Raw genomic sequence first — 15,221 nt, forward strand, 5'->3', positions numbered from 1 at the left:
CGCGGTCAGCTCCCTCACTGAGGTCGGCACAGAAGAGGTAGGGGCGGCCACGATATACACAACTGACAAGGCACAACATTGCGTAGGCATTTACCACAATTAAAATATAATAAATTTCGTCGTTCGCGAGTATTGATGATGCTCAACTGGTCTACTAATAAGACTTTAAAAATGAAAAGCAACTAAAGTCTCTTGTTTGTCACCATGGCCGCACTGGCGTGGTCAGCTCCCTCACTGAGGTCGGCACAGAAGAGGTAGGGGCGGCCACGATATACACAACTGACAAGGCACAACATTGCGTAGGCATTTACCACAATTAAAATATAATAAATTTCGTCGTTCGCGCGAACACAAGGCACTTGTAGTGTAATAATATATATAGTGGTTAAGATTTGAATAGGACATTTCGACCAATAGCCGAAACCTTGACGATTTCGACCAGAATTTTCACAGCAAAATACGGGTGTCGAACCCCACTAGCTCGCTGCTCCAATCTTAGTAATCTTAACCACTCGGCCACCCCGAGCTGAAATAAGATACTGATCGCGAAATAAATCATTGTTTTCGTTGAAAGATAAACAATCTGTACAATAGAACGCTAGAAATCTGCGACAAAGTGAGCACTAAAGCTGCACATCGCAGGAACATTAATCATGTGCAGTCATTGTGAACTAAGAAATTGTCACAGGAAACATAAGCAAATACTACTCGGCTCTCATGAGTCCTTCCTACTTGAAGCAGGGACTTAGAGGCGAGTCATTCTTCATCGAATTTACTCAAATGTGAGTCATTCTTCGTAACGTACTGAAGGTGTCGCAAAAAAAAAAACTTCCCTTTACACATCAGGCAAATGCATTACCAACTTATGGAGTGATACAATATCGTTTAAATTTTAACCCCATCGGGTAAAAACTACTCAATATTTTGGTGAGGGTTAGAACTTCTTAGGCTAGACTATTAGAATACGAAGACTATTGCACCATCTAAAAACATAGTAGTTGTCAGTTTATACAGTCGCCTTGAATTTATTAAAAAAATATCCTTCTACGACCAACTTACATAATAAGATATTTTGATGTGTCAGAAAATAACATTATGCTTTCATTGGTTTCACTAACGTCGATTACCCATAGAGGAACATCGCATCCAAGTCTGCATGGAAATGCATGTCATAGCTTATCTCAAACACAGTTAGTGCCACTCACACAAAAAAGTTTATACCACCTCGCTAGTTCACTATCAACAAAAGAAACTTCCAAATAACACCTCTTAACCACAGCCTTGAACGTTTCAGAAACCATCAGCGTAATATTTATCAAAGAATTCATCTTAAGGATCGTTAATTTTAGACTATACAAGAGATCAATAACAGTCTGTCCGCTAAGTCGTGTGTCCCAAAGCGCGGGCCGAATCCACGAAGCGAAGATACAAGCGTCATCTCAACGATGTTTCTTGCAAGTTTGTCTAGAATTATGTCACTAATTTTGATTGCAAAGTTTTACAAAATATCCCAACACAAGCAATCAAGAAAGCATTCAGTTTCAAAGCCTCATTATACTAAAACTAAACCCCACATTCGTTGTGCGTATGACCACATGATTAACATGGAAAAGTTTTCAACTTATCAAAGTTTGCGACGCTCTGCTATCATAATGCCATAGACTGAGAAACTCGGGGCTTCGACTGGTAAAAAAAATAGCTGCTTCAAAAACAGCATCGCATATTCTAGCGCCATGTGAAGGCATGCGCGTGTAAAAAAACGCTTGTTATAATAGCAGCATCGCATATTTCAGCACCATGTGAAGGCATGCGCATCTAAAAGCATGCCTGTTTGAAAAACGACATCGCATGTAATAGTGCCAAGCTGAGGCCAAGCTGAGGCCAATAGAAGACGGAAAATATGACGTGGAAACTTTTCGTTGTTCTTTTGCAAGAAACCACTGCAAGTTCCCAAAGAGAAGATGACCTGGTCACCCACAGATTATGGGCAGGTCATGTGGGTCACCACAAGCTGGAGATGCAGGTCACCACAAGCTGGAGATGCATGTCACCACAAGCTGGAGATGCAGGTCACCACAAGCTGGAGATGCTGGCGTTAGAGGCGCTCATGAAGGCTTTGGCTTGCCCCTTGTTGTCGTGCTCGAGCTGCTGTAGAAACTGCCGCGTCACCTCATCGTTGCGACGTCTCAGGATGTTCAGAGACTCGTAAGCTGACGGAAGTAAACTAGATTAACAATAGGCTACAAAATAAAAAACAATAGCGCCTTTTTTCCATAAATGAGAAAATGCACTAAAATTGAATGCTGGGGATAATAGAGGCAAATAGACTAATAAAATACAACAAAGGGGAAACCTTGGGAAAACAAAGGACACTAGATTGATAATAGACAACAAAATCAACAATAGGTGAAAAACTGTAAAAAGTGCACAAATTAAATCGATAGCATAAACCATAGAGAATAAAGACACTATAGCATTGAATTAAATACAGTTTCTAATCAGCAGAGAGAAATAATACCACTTATCTATATAACGCTGGATGGTTTTAATAGTCCGTGAAGCTAGAAAATATATTCTAGCACATGTACACTAACAATAGAGGCGCGCAGCACGTGTGAAGACGAGGTTCGTGTGAGGCTTTATATATTCTAGCACATATACACTCACACTAGAGGCTGTATACTCACAATAAAGGCTGTACACTCACAATAGAGGGTATACACTCACAATGAAGGGGCGCAGCGCGTGTGAGGACAAGGTGCGTGTGAGGCTTGGAGCGTCTGTTCTCAGGCGAGAGGACAGGCACGTCACTGAGGCTCACCAGCGCCTCACTCATCACCTGCGAGCGCAGGCGTCGGGTGAGCTTCAGCCTCAGCAGCAGGAAGCCTCCGCGCTCTACGCCCGGGCTGTCAGGCCGCACGCTGCCGCTGCAAAATTACCATTTTGTATAATATAGATCTTTATTATTAAGTATAATTTGTAAAAAAAAAGATCGTAGAGCCAAATGAAAATAACCTCCACGTCCGGGCGGTCGGGCGGCACGATGCCACTGCAAAATATTCGTTTTTTTTTTAACATAGATCTTCATTTTAAAAACCGGAGTTTTGACGGTTGAATGTAGAGTCAAATTTGAATAACATGCTTGTTCGCGTGCATTCACAAATTTTTAACTGACAGGGTTCGAACTGTTGCAATTGGAAACTCGAAAACGAGTGAAAAGTGGACTCGGCTCTTGGACCGATCCTGTTCACATCGCCGACATCGACATGGAAGCTACTCACGCATCTAATCGTCATTTGCGGACGATACAAGAGTGCTGATGAGGATCACAGATGACATGACCTGCGAAAGGTTGCAGGATAACTTGACAATCTACGATTGTTCCCTAGTGAATAATATGTAATTCAACGGCACCAAGTTCGAAGTAATAAGATGCAAAGTTGGCACAGAGACCGGGATGCCAAATCGATACTTGGCATCAGACGGCACAGCAATTGAGGAGAAGCAACTAGTTCTCTCGGAGTGTTGATGAATACCGAAGCCATGTTCGATGACCACGTTGAGAGATTAGTTGCACGAAGCAGACAACGGATGGAGTGGATCTAGCGGATATTTTGAACAACAGAAGCGGAGCCAATGATTAAACTTTCTAGGACCCTCGTGCTCCCCGATCTGCAGTACTGTTTCCAGCTATGGGCGCCACTCCAAGCAGGGGCGGTGCGGCTATTGAAGGCTGTTCTACGGACCTTCACGGCCAGGAACAGCGGTACGAGGAACCTACGCTACTGGGACAGGTTGGTGGATCTGGGACTGTACCCACTGGAGACGAGAAGAGGGAGGTATATCTTATTGTACACTTGGGAGATGATAACCGGACTGGCTCCTAATTTTGAAAGTGAGACATCCAGAATAGTGATAAATCACAACGAAAGGAGGAGGATACTTTGCAGGATACCTCTTTTAGCAACCGAACTACGGCCAAAGTTCATACTCGTCGGTAGAGATCTCTTTCCGTGGCAGGACCGAGGCTGTTCGACGCCTTGACGATGGACCTGAGAGGGATGAGATCACCCTTGCCACGTTCAAGAGACCTGATGCGTTTTTAGCAAGATCTCTGATCGTCGTCCGTCTATGCCCACTACCCGCAGCCTAAGCATTTTGCATAACTTGGACTTGGCTCAGATGAGGGAAGATGAACGGGACATGTTCAACGTTGCCTCCGGGACGCAAGGGCGGTGCGACCTGCCTAGCGACGGCTTTGTGACGGAGGACGACGAAGGCGCATAAGCGTAACCATGGACAAGGACTTCCTAAACTTGACATAAACACATAAGAAAACTAAGCACCAAGTCACACCAGCAGGCACCAAGACACACCAGCAGGCACCAAGACACACCATCAGGCACCAAGACACACCAGCAGACACTAAGAATCACTAGGAATAACTCACTAAGTTATTTCCTCGTCGTAGACGGCAGGATCCTCCTTGCACACTGAAGTCTTGCGGTCCAGGGGCGCGTCAGGGAACCATTCGGCAGGCACCAGCTGAGCCTTTACGTACACACCGCCAGCCGACGTCACGCCTGACCCACAATTGTGCGACATTAGTCACTGACCCACAATTGTAGGTCCAGGGGCGCGTCAGGGAACCACTCGGCAGGCACCAGCTGAGCCTTTACGTACACACCGCCAGCCGACGTCACGCCTGACCCACAATTGTGCTACATTAGTCACTGACCAATAATTGTGTGACATTAGTCACTGACCCACAATTGTGTGATATTAGTCACTGACTCACAATTGTGTGACATTAGTCACTGACCCAAAATTGTGTGACATTAGTCACTGACCCACAATTGTGTGACATTAGTCACTGACCAAGAATTGTGCGACATTAATCAAGTCATACTAATATTATTAGTCACAAAAAATAATATTAATTACTCATATTCAATCAATATCAGTCAACTAATTTAAGAGCGTGGCAAAAGAAGTTAGATCAAAAGTCAACTCGAATATTTAAGTGTTGAATATGCATAGCATTTGTAATATTCGTCACTCGCGCCTCTTGGTGGTATATGAGTCTAACAGGAGAATATGACATGAATGAACCATTTATAATGAATAAAACATGTTCTAAACGACATGATTGTCCATAAAACATGTAGGCACGATATTAGTTTAACAGAATAACAAAAGAAAACCTTTGAACATGTTGGATATGACATGACCTTTGAACATGCTGGACATGACATGACCTTTGAACATGCTGGACATGACATGACCTTTGAACATGCTGGACATAACTCAACCTTTGAACATGGACATGACTCGACCTTTGAACATGCTGGACAAGATGTTGGAGGCTTTCTGTGCTGGCGGAGGTCGCAGAGAGCGGCCGGTGTCCTCGGAGGTGTCGCCGATGTTGTTGTTATTGGCGGTGGACGAGATGGACTTGAGGGCGGCCTTGGCCAGACACGCGGCCGACGGGGACTGCACGATGGACACGAACAGGCCCGAGCCTTCCACGAACACGATCTGCAGGCGGGCATGACAATTAGTTAATTACCTTATTTGGTAATAACAACCTAATTAATTACGATAATTGTCATAACAATCTAATTAGATACCCTAATTGGTCATAAAAACCAGTTTAATTACGATAATTGGTCATAACAATCTAACTACCTACCTTAATTGGTCATAACGACCTGTTTAATTACCTTAATTGATTATAACAATCTAACTAATTCCTCCAATAATTGTCATAACAACCAGTTTAATTACCCTAATTGGTCATAAAGACCTGTTTAATTATCATAATTGGTCATAACGACCTGCTTAACTAACACAAGTAGTAGTAAGAACCTGTCTAAAAAGTATTGAGAATGCATATTCAAAATTCAGTACGTCGTAAAAATAAAAATAAAATCTGTATTGCATATAAAAAAATCTGTGTGTCGTAAAAGAAAAAAAAATCAATTTTGCATATAAAAAAATCAGTATGTCGTAAAAGAAAGAAAAAACAGTTCGGTTGGACGTTTTGCCTAAAGAACAAGGTTGACATAGTAAGAGTAGGAGTACATGTAGAGGTACAGACGTTGACAACATGGTAAGAGTAGGAGTACAGGTAGAGGTACAGACGTTGACAAGTAGCATGGTAGCAGAGGTCTGGTCTTCCAGCAGTTGTAGCTGCTGTTCCTGGTAGCGCTGACTGTAGTAGCGGTGCTGTAGCTCTGCCAGCGGCAGCCCGCGCTCCCTGGCAAGACTCAGCTGCTCCTTCCAGCCTGTCAACACGGACATACAACACACCTCATTAATAATAACAATAATAATGACTATAACGTGAATAGTAACAATAAACCACGTTATCAATAATAATAATAATGACAACAACACGATGAGAAACAGGAAACTACGTGATTAATAATAACAATAATAATGACAATACCGTGATTAGTAACAACAAACTACGTGATTATTAATAATAATAATGACAATAAGGCGATTAGAAACAAGAAACTACGTCATTAATAATTATAATGATGACAATACCGAGATTAGAAACAATAAATCACGTGATTAATAATAACAATAGTAATGACAATAACGTGATTAGTAACAACAAGCCACGTCATTAATAATAATAATAACAACACGAACGTAATAACACATCCATTGGCAATAAGGTAATTAGCAACAATAAGTTAGGGTTACAGCTCATATTGCACAAACATTATTACTCAATGAAGAGTTTAGCGTATAATTACGCACACACACGTGAGTTAAGTGATGCCTCCAGCCATCATTACTAATAGGCATAATAGTTATTCTAAATCATTTCAGATTTCAAAATCATTAAATTTTTGCAACAGAATTTTCGCTATAGTGGAGACTAAGCCAGACAAAATGTATTGTGAGCACGAATCTAGCGATGAAATATAACTGAAGGAGATAAGCAAACAATAAATAATGAAAGGAATAGAGAATTATAAAAAGTTACTACTAAATGATATAATGAATGGAATCAAAAATTATAAAAAGTTAGGAATAAGTGAAATAATGAAAGGAATAGAAAATTATTAAAGTTAGGAGTAAGTGAAATAATGAAAGGAATAGAAAATTATTGAAGTTAGGAGTAAGTGAAATATTAAAAGGAATAGAAAATTATAAAAAGTTAGGAGGAAGTGAAATAATGAAAGGAATTTAAAATAGTCAGGTTGACAGAGAGGCAAGTCAAATAAAGGAATGAATATAGAATAATTATGTTTAATGAGCGGTAAGTACTGACGTTCCTCAGCCTGTAGGAGGGACTCCTCCAGCAGGATGCTGCTCGTGAAGAACTGCTGCAGCGCCTCCAGCACCGCTGCCAGCTGCAGGAACTCTTCCTCCTGCACCAGTAAATCTTAATTAATAATCCTTCAGCAACCTTCAATTAAACATAACAATTACTTCAAGATTATTATTATTAATAATAACAATATTATATTGTATTAGTTTTATCATTTTCATCATTTGTTCTTTACTTACTCTTGATCAACTCCTTCGCCTACTCCTTAGAAGACGAAAAATTGTTTAACCACATCATCAATTTATTCTTACTTGACTCTTTCACTAACAACTTCCTAATACGCCGATCAGGCCGTACAATTTCCTTATATCTAATTTATTTAAAAGCCCCTTCAACTTCTCATTGCGCGAAGAGTTGGTTTTTTTTTAGCTCAAACGCTTCAACTCTTCATCGAACTCTTCTTGGTCAATAAATATTGAACTCGAATATCGGAGGATATTTCCGAAAACAAAACGTAACGCAAACAAACTATTATACTGAAAAGAAATCGTAAATCAACCAAGAAAATAACATAAGAATATAATGAAAAAAATTGTGCGTCGTAATTGAGGACAACTCTGGGAGAAAGATATTAATTTTTGATTATATTCACGAAAACAGATGAAGATTTGACACGAGGATTTCGAGTATCAAAAAACTTGTATCAATACAAGATAGCATGTTGGCCAGTATGTCTATAAATCAGTAAATAAGACCATCAATAATANGTCTATGTTTGCACTCTCATTCATATTTAATTCATGTTTAAAGTTATACCAATCTATGTTTATACTCTCATTCATCGTTAATTAATATTTAATTCATGTCTAAATTTGTCTAATTCATGTCTAAAGTTACACTCTCATTCATATTTAATTCATGTGTAAACTTCTACCAGTATATGTTTATAATCTCATTAATATTTAATTCATGTCTAAACTAATACTAGTCCGTGTTTGCACTCTCATTTTCTCACTCGAAAGTCAAATTTGGAAATTTTAAAGCAAAATATTTCTTGAAGTTATTCATACTCACTAGCATCCAAAATTCAATTCTTCTATCGCTTAATTTCCTCACTAAAGAGTCACGTTCAGCAATATTTACACGTGGATATTTCTCGGTCTTATTTACTAAAACATAAAAAATTTCATTAAAAAAAGATAAAAACATAAAAAAATTCGTATTCGACCGTCCTCATGGAAACATGCGCACCTCATGGCAACATGCGCACCTCATGGCAACATGCGCACCTCATGGCAACATGCATACCTCATAGCAACATGCGCACCTCATGGCAACATGCGCACCTCATGGCAACATGCGTCATGGCAACATGCGCACCTCATGGCAACATGCGTCATGTCAACATGCGCACCTCATGGCAACATGCGTCCCTCACGGCAACATGCGTCATGTCAACATGCGCACCTCATGGCAACATGCGTCATGTCAACATGCGCACCACATGGCAACATGCGTCATGGCAACATGCACACCTCATGACAACATGTCTCATGAGCAACATGCGCACCTCATGGCAACATGTGCCCTTCATGGCAACATGCGCACCTCATGGCGACATGCGTCATGGCAACATGCGCACCTCATGACAACATGCGTCATGGCAACATGTGCAGCACAAGACAACATGCGTCACGACAACATGCGTCACGACAACATGCGTCATAGCAACATGCGCACCTCATGGCAACATGCGCACCTCATGGCAACATGTGCACCTCATGGCAACATGCGCACCTCATGGAAACATGCGCACCTCATGGTAACATGCACACCTCATGGTAACATGCGCACCTCATGGCAACATGTGCACCTCATGGAAACATGCGCACCACATGGCAACATGTCTCATGACAACATGCGCACCTCATAGCACATTTTGCGGGCGGCCTTGTAGGGCATGAGGCTGAGGACATGGTGGGCCTCCTGCATGGCTGTCCTGCTGGGGTCCAGACGAAGGAGGGCGCTCGAGAGCTCCTCCTTGAGGTCACACAGCGCGCTCATCACCAGACATGCCTGCGTAATATTTGTGTGTGTTATTTTACGAGGAAGACATAACTATATTTGATAAATAACTTTTAACACAACATTTGTCTGTGTTACTTCACGAGGAAGACATAACTATCTTTAATAAAAAAATTTAACACAACATTTGCGTGTTACTTGACGAGTAAGACATAATTATATTTAATAAAAAACTTCAACACAACATTCGCGTGTGTTATGTTACTTGACGAGGAAGACGTAACTATATTAATAAAAAACTTTAACACAACATTCGCGTGTGTTACTTGACGACGGAGGTATAACTATATTTATTAAAAAAGGTTAACACAACATTTGCGCGTGTTACGTGACGAGTAAGATATAATTATAATAAACAATTTAGCCTTAGGTTACTTAGGTTACACAGAAGTTGGTTAGCGTACAAATCATCTATTGATTCTAATTTAATATTCGAATTCGAATTTAATATTCATAGCTATCTTTAATAAACAACTTTAACTTGGGTTACACAGCCGTTGGTTAGCGTACAAATCATCCCTAGATTCAGTAAACAACATTGCCACACAATTTCAGAAGTCTTACAAAAAACGTGAAGTTGAAAAAAATTGCTTATGCATCAAAATTTCATATTATTCTGCTATAAAACGCACTAAATTATGTCACATGCGAATTTCAGCCTTGATTTCACTAAAATTTATTTTTTATTTTGGTTACAAAAAATGCTAGGAAGGTTTCGCTACCTAAACAAAAGGCAATTTCTTCAATGATGAAAGCCAATATGTCGTGTATTTATAACAGTCCGCTAGGTACTCCCCCATCTGGAGATGATATTGGGGGGCGCTAGTCCGCTAACAGTCAATAACGAGCATAAATATGATAAAACTAATGTAATATAATAATAATAACTCTAAACAAGAGTTCGCTGAAGGTACCCACCCATCTGGAAATGTTGTTGGGGGGCGCTAGTCCCGGGTAACAGTCGCTATTGAGTATAACTATGATAAAACTAATACAATATAATAATCATATTAATAAACAAGAGCTCGCTGCAGGTACCCACCCATCTGGAGATGGTGTTGGGGGGCGCAGGCCCCCTGCAGTAGTCGCTGTAGAGGCTCTGCCAGAAGGAGTTGAGGTGATAGGTGAGCTGCGACCCCAGGAACCTCAGCATCTCAGGGGGACACGCGCCCCCCGACCACACCAGGCGCTCGGTCTTCTCCACCACCTCAACAAACAATACATGTAAATATTTCTATTTGTATTACTTGCACCAACAAGAGATATTTATTTCAGCTTCAAGCTACTGCCATAACAATAGATATTATTTCTCTTTCCATCATCAGAGGTGACAATAAATAATATCAATTCTGTTCCAAACACTTGCAGTAAACTAAATATTGTTATGTCTGTTTTATGCACCTGCAGCAAGAATAGATATTATTTCTAAAAATATTTTCTCAGGAAGAAAACGATCAAATTTTCAACTAACATCTCCATTTCTCCGTAAGTGGAAAAATGAACCCATTATTTTTAGAAGTATAAATGCATCTTTACTGTCCACATTAGGAAAACAAAAAAGTATCACGATGATATTTATACGAATTAAACTTAAATATTAACTGCAAATACAAAGAATAACTTAATCAAGCGTGCCCTACCATTTCACTCAGTGAAATTATCGTGACTTTGTTCAAAAATCGATGCTCTTTTCCATCTTGTGAGTTAGTAACTGACCCAGTCATGCCAGAAAGAAGGCGTATCAGTGCTATGTTCGCTTTCTACTTGTGCTGTATGTGAGAAAGTGTCACAATTTAAACAATTTGACCTAATAATTTCCCCGAGGTTGGGGTCTCACCGGCTTTACGAAGTCTACCATATCGGAGAAAGTGTGTCACAATTTAGACAATTTGACCCAATAATTTCCCCGAAGATTATTTTATTGTAAAAAATTAAGTATGAATGTAATGCATATCAAGACAGCGCACAGTGAAAAATATTAAACTATATTTACTGTTAATGTATGGAGAAAAGTGCCTGTACGCCTTCACTCAAACTGCCCGAGAAAATAATTATTTCATTGTAAAAAATTAACTATAAATGTAATATATATCAATACAGATTACAGTGAAAAATATTAAACTATATTTATTATTAATGAATAGACATGAGTGCCTGTACGCCTTCACTCAGACTGCCCGCAATAATAATTAGTTCATTGTGAAAAATTAAGTATAAATGTAATACATATCAACAAATATTACAATGAAAAATATTAAATTATATTTACTATTAATGAATAGATTTAAAGGATAAATACATAATTCTAAACATCTACGCTTCACGTAACACGTCAAGTATAACACGGCACACCTCTTATAACACGTCATGTATAACACGTCATGTATAACACGTCACCTGTTGACGCTGCTGAAGCTCTCACACAGGGACCACACGTCACACACGTCACCTGTTGATGCTGCTGAAGCTCTCACACAGGGACCACACGTCACACACGTCACCTGTTGATGCTGCTGAAGCTCTCACACAGGGACCACACGTCACACACGTCACCTGTTGATGCTGCTGAAGCTCTCACACAGGGACCACACGTCACACACGTCACCTGTTGATGCTGCTGAAGCTCTCACACAGGGACCACACGTCACACACGTCACCTGTTGATGCTGCTGAAGCTCTCACACAGGGACCACACGTCACACACGTCACCTGTTGATGCTGCTGAAGCTCTCACACAGGGACCACACGTCACACACGTCACCTGTTGATGCTGCTGAAGCTCTCACACAGGGACCACACGTCACACACGTCACCTGTTGATGCTGCTGAAGCTCTCACACAGGGACCACACGTCACACACGTCACCTGTTGATGCTGCTGAAGCTCTCACACAGGGACCACACGTCACACACGTCACCTGTTGATGCTGCTGAAGCTCTCACACAGGGACCACACGTCACACACGTCACCTGTTGATGCTGCTGAAGCTCTCACACAGGGACCACACGTCACACACGTCACCTGTTGATGCTGCTGAAGCTCTCACACAGGGACCACACGTCACACACGTCACCTGTTGATGCTGCTGAAGCTCTCACACAGGGACCACACGTCACACACGTCACCTGTTGATGCTGCTGAAGCTCTCACACAGGGACCACACGTCACACACGTCACCTGTTGATGCTGCTGAAGCTCTCACACAGGGACCACACGTCACACACGTCACCTGTTGATGCTGCTGAAGCTCTCACACAGGGACCACACGTCACACACGTCACCTGTTGATGCTGCTGAAGCTCTCACACAGGGACCACACGTCACACACGTCACCTGTTGATGCTGCTGAAGCTCTCACACAGGGACCACACGTCACACACGTCACCTGTTGATGCTGCTGAAGCTCTCACACAGGGACCACACGTCACACACGTCACCTGTTGATGCTGCTGAAGCTCTCACACAGGGACCACACGTCACACACGTCACCTGTTGATGCTGCTGAAGCTCTCACACAGGGACCACACGTCACACACGTCACCTGTTGATGCTGCTGAAGCTCTCACACAGGGACCACACGTCACACACGTCACCTGTTGATGCTGCTGAAGCTCTCACACAGGGACCACACGTCACACACGTCACCTGTTGATGCTGCTGAAGCTCTCACACAGGGACCACACGTCACACACGTCACCTGNGTTATCTCACGTCCTAAAGATAGGGTCGTAGAAGTGCTTGGCGACGTCCAGGTAGTCTACGATGACGGGCATGAGGAGGCCCACGACCTTCAGTCTGAGCGACATCTCGACCACCTCGTCCTCGTCAGGAGGCGCCTGCTCGTCCCGCTGGTACGTCAGCATCGGGGTGGGCACCTCCGCCCCCACGAACGGCAGGGGGCGGTATGTGCCCAGCCTGTCATCATGGAATATATAGATAAAAATATATTATATAATTTATGAGGAATCGAGAGAAGAAATATAAATATAACATTGATGTGCATTTGATAGTTGAATAAATTAAAGTTGACGTGCACCGACTATATAATTGCGTTAATCTGCGCCTGAAATTAATAAATAACATTATTAACCGCTTTACAAGAGAGATGCAGACACGAGTGTCTGCACGGTATACTGGTGTCTGCACGGTACACTGACTGTGCAGAATGCTCCTGCACTCACCGTTTCTCCACGAGCTCGGCGAGGTACGCAATTTGTTTGTTGTTCTCGAACTGACGTACGTTGCGTACGAAGTTCGTGAGCATCGCCGGCATGGCCTCCACCATCGCTGGTACCTGCAGTGGTAGCGCTACCACTGCACAATAAAACATAAACTATAAGTAATAAATAGCAATAGTAAATAAATAATAGCAAGCAAACATAATTTATCGCATGCTTGAAAAACGAAAAAGTAATTTATTTAGTGGTTGAACACTAACAATTAGTGATTAGTAGCTGATGTGGTCATTGATCGAAGAACGAAAATAGAGAAAATGAAGAAGAATGACAGATTATATTCAAATATTTGAAATATAACTTAATGCCCCTGAATAAATAGCACTAACAAGTAAGAGTGGAAAAATCACTTCTGTCACGCCATCCCACACCTAACTCGGCTATCGTACATTAAGTTTGTTAACTTTTCTAATTAAGTGCAAACTTGATTAGCATAGCGCTGTGTAAAGGGACTGCAGCACTCACCCTGCTGCTCATGCTGCACTCCATGCTGCACTCACCCTGCTGCTCATGCTGCACTCCATGCTGCACTCACCCTGCTGCTCATGCTGCACGCCATGCTGCACTCACCCTGCTGCTCATGCTGCACGCTGTGCTGCACTCACCCTGCTGCTCATGCTGCACGTTGTGCTGCACTCACCCTGCTGCTCATGCTGCACGCTGTGCTGCACTCACCCTGCTGCTCATGCTGCACGCTGTGCTGCACTCACCCTGCTGCTCATGCTGCACGCTGTGCTGCACTCACCCTGCTGCTCATGCTGCACGCTGTGCTGCACTCACCCTGCTGCTCATGCTGCACGCTGTGCTGCACTCACCCTGCTGCTCATGCTGCACGCTGTGCTGCACTCACCCTGCTGCTCATGCTGCACGCTGTGCTGCACTCACCCTGCTGCTCATGCTGCACGCTGTGCTGCACTCACCCTGCTGCTCATGCTGCACGCTGTGCTGCACTCACCCTGCTGCTCATGCTGCACGCTGTGCTGCACTCACCCTGCTGCTCATGCTGCACGCTGTGCTGCACTCACCCTGCTGCTCATGCTGCACGCTGTGCTGCACTCACCCTGCTGCTCATGCTGCACGCTGTGCTGCACTCACCCTGCTGCTCATGCTGCACGCTGTGCTGCACTCACCCTGCTGCTCATGCTGCACGCTGTGCTGCACTCACCCTGCTGCTCATGCTGCACGCTGTGCTGCACTCACCCTGCTGCTCATGCTGCACGCTGTGCTGCACTCACCCTGCTGCTCATGCTGCACGCTGTGCTGCACTCACCCTGCTGCTCATGCTGCACGCTGTGCTGCACTCACCCTGCTGNCCCACCCCCTCACCACTCCCACTCTCGCCCCGCAATCCCCATGTACAACACTTCCCTCAAAACCTCCCCAGCCTCCATTCTCCACTCATCCCGCACTCACCACCTCTTCCGCCTCAACATCCCACTCACCCCCTCGCCTCATTCACCACTCATCCCCTCACCTCACACTCTTCATTCACCCCTCACCCCAGTCATCTCACCACTCACCACTCACGCCCCTCACCACAGCTCGGTGTATTTCCTGACGGCGAACACGACGCTGGCGCGGAGGTCGGGCACGCCGAGCTCCGCCACGTC

The 15,221-nt window shown here is 43.1% G+C and overlaps 3 protein-coding genes across 3 annotated transcripts; all 3 read right to left on the reverse strand.

The window, feature by feature from the left end:
- Positions 1 to 130: 130 nt before the first annotated feature.
- On the reverse strand, positions 131 to 4,605 carry LOC108683208. Its single transcript, XM_018172502.2, has 3 exons — positions 4,451 to 4,605; positions 2,728 to 2,927; positions 131 to 2,210 (listed from the first exon to the last, which is right to left on the reverse strand). The coding sequence occupies exons 1-3, from the start codon at positions 4,603 to 4,605 to the stop codon at positions 2,071 to 2,073; spliced, it is 495 nt and encodes a 164-aa protein (XP_018027991.1). The 3' UTR covers positions 131 to 2,070.
- Positions 4,605 to 10,580, reverse strand: LOC108683210 (the record flags this gene model as incomplete). The annotated part of the gene is given in 6 exon segments (XM_018172503.1): positions 4,605 to 4,705; positions 5,337 to 5,538; positions 6,145 to 6,287; positions 7,292 to 7,391; positions 9,218 to 9,367; positions 10,419 to 10,580. Coding segments are annotated over 6 exon segments (858 nt in total), but the record flags the coding sequence as incomplete, so codon positions are not given.
- A 2,503-nt stretch (positions 10,581 to 13,083) lies between these two features.
- LOC108683211 lies at positions 13,084 to 14,906 on the reverse strand. Its single transcript, XM_018172504.2, has 3 exons — positions 14,882 to 14,906; positions 13,558 to 13,690; positions 13,084 to 13,291 (listed from the first exon to the last, which is right to left on the reverse strand). The coding sequence occupies exons 2-3, from the start codon at positions 13,659 to 13,661 to the stop codon at positions 13,084 to 13,086; spliced, it is 312 nt and encodes a 103-aa protein (XP_018027993.1). The 5' UTR covers positions 13,662 to 13,690; positions 14,882 to 14,906.
- Positions 14,907 to 15,221: the final 315 nt, after the last annotated feature.

The sequence above is a fragment of the Hyalella azteca genome, unplaced genomic scaffold, assembly GCF_000764305.2.
Source record: "Hyalella azteca isolate HAZT.00-mixed unplaced genomic scaffold, Hazt_2.0.2 contig10500, whole genome shotgun sequence".
NCBI classification, from domain to species: Eukaryota; Metazoa; Arthropoda; class Malacostraca; order Amphipoda; family Hyalellidae; genus Hyalella; species Hyalella azteca.